The sequence below is a fragment of the Bidens hawaiensis genome, unplaced genomic scaffold (assembly GCF_021521415.1).
Source record: "Bidens hawaiensis isolate Kalapana, Puna unplaced genomic scaffold, B.hawaiensis_p1.1 tig00037423_1, whole genome shotgun sequence".
NCBI lineage: Eukaryota > Viridiplantae > Streptophyta > Magnoliopsida > Asterales > Asteraceae > Bidens > Bidens hawaiensis.
The window spans coordinates 15,415-20,269 of NW_027505478.1; the positions used below are offsets into that span (position 1 = coordinate 15,415).

Consider the following 4,855-nt stretch of genomic DNA (forward strand, 5'->3'; position numbering starts at 1 on the left):
AAGAAATTAGAGATGAGAATGAAGAATGGGTTGGGTAATATGTTTGAAAAATGATGTATAAATTAAAGAAATTATGTTTTTTTTGCTAAATTTTAAAGATGGAGATGAAGAACCTATTGAGAACGCTCTTATTTTAGTAAAGTTATCACTTTGTTTTAATAAAGTTTTCAAATATATTTGTCATTTTTATAACTTTACTAATATATATATTTAGTCTCTCAACTTTAATGAAGTTTAATCAACACAAGTTTAGTGCCTCATCTTTGCTAATAACATGTTTAGCCTCTTTACTTAATAAAGTTTATGTTCCTTTGCTTTTCATTTTTAACTTTACTACTATACACGCTAACTATTTTTTATCTACGTTTTGATGTTAATTTTTGAAACGTCATTTTTAAATCCACAGTTTTCGCAAATACAACGGTTAGATTTAAATGGTATTTTCCCTATGGTTCTGCATTACTCTTTCGGTTGAAATACCGAGTGTCAATAATGTATTGATAATCAATTTCACGCTACAACGCGTTACGCGTGGGGTTAAATTACTAGTTTAGACCATAGCTTAAAATTAGGGTTGTTCAAAAAGCCCGTGAATCATGACTCGCTCGATAAAAACTCGAACAAAACTAGCTAAATAAAACTTGATTTGAAACAACCTGAACTAAGTTGGCTCATTTTTGTTACCAAACCGAACTCGGTCTATGCTCGTCTCCGGTCATGTCTTGATCTTAGGCTCTTTTAACTTAAAAATCAAGCCCGAACTTAACTGAACATGTTCGTTTATTTTTAAGCTGCTTAACATCATTCCCTCGTATAATCTTTAAAGATAAGAAGACCACTTTCCTTATCTATATTGTCACTCTTCTTCTTCTTCTTCTTCTTCTTCTTCATCTATCATCATCTCTTCCACCATGGCTACCTCTCTCACTTCATCTCTCTCCTCCACCTTCTCCACCCTCTCTCTCCGCCGCCACTCTCTCCCACTCCACCACCACCACCCCACCTCCTTCTCCCTCCCAAAACCCCTCACTTTCCAATCAATCAAAACCCACGCAGCCGACATTGACACCACATTCTTCGACACCGTCGACCCAGATGAAATCACCACCTTTGACCCACCGGAAAAGCCCGAGGGGTTCGTTGCGCCGCCGTCGTTCGACGAGGGCCCGCAGGAGACTGAAGAACAGATTGCCAGGGCGTATGAGGAGCTGTACGGGCCGGCGTATAGTGGGGAGAGTGTGCTGGGTAATGATGTGTATGTGATGGATTCGAAGGTTAAGAAGACGAGTTCGTTTGGGAAGGTGAAGAAGGATAAGATTAGAGATGGGTTTGAAGAGAGAGTTGTTCAGGTGACTTTTTGACTTTTTGCTCAACCATGGTTCTTGAATTGCATTGTTTTATAAATGAGTATTTTTTTTGTTTGAGCTGAACCCGAACTCATTTAGTCGTTTTGACTTATGATAGCTCGAGCTCAGCTATTATTTATTAGTTAACTAGTGTTTTTTTCCCGGCACGTTGCGCCAGACAGGTGGGTAAAACACGGGTAGTGATAAAACACAAGCGTTGATACGGTAAGTCGATGTGAATTCGGTCGGTTGCAGTTATGTACATTATTGTATTGGAACTAAGACAATAATAAAACAAAAAAATTATAAAATTTGGGGTGGACCAATGACGTGGCATCGGTCGGTAAAACTGGATCATTTGTAAACACGAATGTTATCGATCCCGGGCGTTGATGCGGTTGAGTCTACGCGAATTCAGTCGATTTTCGACATGTTCGTTACGGTACCACAACTACAAAAACAAAAATTAACATTCGGTTGTTTTTCGTTACGGTACTGGAACTAAAACAAAAGGCGGTGAGTCTACGCGAATTCGGTCGGTTTCCGTCGCGTTCGGTACGGTAACTAAAACAAAATATCAAAAAATAACAAAACCAAAATTCACATTTAGTGGGTTTTCATTATGTTCATTACAGCCGAAACAAAAAAAACAAAAATAAAATAAATACTACCAATAAGGTGCAGCAAAGTGGCCCAATCGGGACTTTGCGGCACCAAACTCTTTTATTATATTATATAATAATTGCTTGGGTTTGGGAAATGGTAGTTATGTTGATTGTGGTAACATGTATTGCTGCAAATACACAAATGTTGGCTCATAGACTTAGGAGTAAATGAGCTCGATTAGGCTTATATAATAATTATTTGGTATATAACATGTATTGCTGCAAACAGACAAATGTTGGATCATAGACACGACATAGAGGTAAACAAGCTCGATTAGGCTCGTGCGTTGTTTTTTAAACTCGGGCTTGACTCGGTTATTATTTAGTAATTAATTTGTATATGTTTTAACTATTTTTATATATTTTGGGAAAAAAGCCTTAAACGAGCTTAGTACCTTAAACGAGCCAAAGCTCAGGTCGAGCTGGTTGTACAGTGTAAACTTAATGCATAGAAGTCCTGAAGAGGTAAAATTTAAAAACACACGAGGCTTGAAGAGCTTAAACATGCTTCCCATATGAGGCTCAAGCTTGGGCCCAATAACTAAAAGAGCTTTATCAGAGGTTTCGGCTCGGCTCGTTTTGAGCTTTTTATCGATCTTGAGTAGCTCACGAGTGGCTCGGCTCGTTTGCACCCCTATCTTATAGTTTGGGGGCTTAGAGATGCATTTTGACTTTTTGGTCAAAGCTAGTTCTTGAATTTCATTGTTTGATTAGTGGGTTTTTTGTTTGGATTTAGTAAATGGTAATTCATTTATTGTGAAAAACATTTATTGCTGCAAATAGATGAAAGTTGGCTCAAAGTTTGGGGATTTGAGGTGCATTTTGACTTTTTAGTCAAAACTAGTTCTTTAGTGGGCTTTGTGTTTGGATTTGAGAAATGGTAATTGGATTGATTGTCATAACATGTGTTGCTGCAAATAGATAGATGTTGGCTCATAGTTTTGCAAATAAGCTTTGACATATTTTTTTGCATTTTAGAATAACTATTTTGACCTAGAAATGTCAAACGAAGCATTTTGATTGGTTTTTGTTTTTTCATTATCTTGAATAAGAAGGAAAAAGTATTGACTTTATGTTTTGCACTTTGTCACATTAGATGTGTGCTTTGCATATCAAATAGTCCTAGCAATGCCATATTTGATCGTTTGACATTTAAGTTGGGTTTGACCCAAAACTCACCGACCCGTTTAATAAAATGGTTAACGGTGCAGGTGAGAAGGGTGACAAAGGTGGTGAAAGGTGGGAAGCAGTTGCATTTTAGGGCGGTTGTGGTGGTTGGTGACAAGAAAGGGCAAGTTGGTGTCGGTGTTGGGAAAGCTAAAGAGGTGGTTGCTGCCGTTCAGAAATCGGCTACCAATGCTCGAAGGAATATAATCACAGTCCCTATGACCAAATATTTGACCTTTCCCCACAGGTAAACATGATTTAAGTTTCTTTACATATCAAAATTATACGCGTTGATTCACAAGTCACCTCATTATTCAAGTACTTAGGGGTGTTTATTTTTTTGACATGACACGAACCTAACACAAAATTCATGGGTTTGGATTTAGTTTATACGGGTTCGGGTCAGTTTTGGGTCAAAATCAAGGAAATTTAGCTAAACAGGTCATAATCGGATCGACCTAGTGTGTTTCCGAGTTGGCCCGTATATTTTTATAATTAAAAAATATATATTGATTTTATGTCGTAACTCAAATTAGTTGGTTATTTGAAGTGAAACAAGTATTGTCTTTTGTAGTTCGTAATTATATACATACATTTGGTTGTAAATTTTAAGTCTAAAAGCGAGCATGTTTAATAAACGAGTATGAGCCTACACATCACTTATCGAGCTTGAGCTATCTCGTAAGCCTATTATTTATATAGCTTGTATTTAATACATTTAATATTTATTTATGTAATAATTCTTATTTTATATAAAATTTTAATATATATTATATTTTATATAAAAGTATTAGTTATCATATATATAGTATTGATTATTTTGAGCATTATAATGGCAGGTCTGATGGAGACTATGGTGCAGCCAAGGTGATGCTAAGGCCCGCCTCCCCAGGTACGGGTGTCATTGCCGGTGGTGCAGTTAGAATCGTGTTAGAAATGGCGGGTGTAGAAAACGCTTTGGGGAAACAACTCGGGAGTAACAACGCCCTCAACAATGCTAGAGCAACCGTTGTCGCGGTTCAGCAAATGAGACAGTTTAGTGAAGTTGCTCGTGAACGTGGGATCCCGATGGAAGAACTCTGGAAATGATCAGATAATTGTGTATGAATATACGATCTGTATTATTTTTTCTTGTCAAATGTTATTATTCGAGTTTGGTTCTTTACCTTCAAATTGGAAGGCTGTTAGAATGTAATGATCTAACTAGCTGAGATCTTTTGTGTTTGTAATGGTAGATGTTTTTCTTGTTGGAGCTTCATATATGATATATGGTACCAAGGTAAACAAAATTGCACCCTCCGGTTCGGGTTTAAAGACTTGTGTGGCCCGGTTTTGCACCAAAAACTGGTTCATGGTAAGGACTACTTGGTTTGCGGTTTCTAGAGATGTGTATGGGTCGGTTTTGGGCTTTAGGCCGAAACAAAACCGACAATTCGGCTGTTCAGTTTTAAATAAATGATTGATTTCGGTTTTCAGTTTTTGGTTTAACATGCGGATTCAATTTGGTTATAAATTTAATAACAAACATTCAAACAAGTTCAATGTTGTTCAATTCCCACGTTAGATGTGATTCGATTTGGTTTGGGGACATAAGCAAAATCGAACTGTAGTTTTAGGTTCAACAAAACCAAACCTTCGTTGATAAGTTATTATGGTTCGGTTAACCTTAAATGTATC

General features: G+C 37.0%; 1 protein-coding gene across 1 annotated transcript; it reads left to right on the forward strand.

Moving 5' to 3' along the window:
• Positions 1-862: 862 nt before the first annotated feature.
• Positions 863-4,436, forward strand: LOC143613425 (small ribosomal subunit protein uS5c-like). The gene is made up of 3 exons (XM_077087132.1): positions 863-1,349; positions 3,223-3,425; positions 4,018-4,436. The coding sequence occupies exons 1-3, from the start codon at positions 912-914 to the stop codon at positions 4,265-4,267; spliced, it is 891 nt and encodes a 296-aa protein (XP_076943247.1). The 5' UTR covers positions 863-911; the 3' UTR covers positions 4,268-4,436.
• Positions 4,437-4,855: the final 419 nt, after the last annotated feature.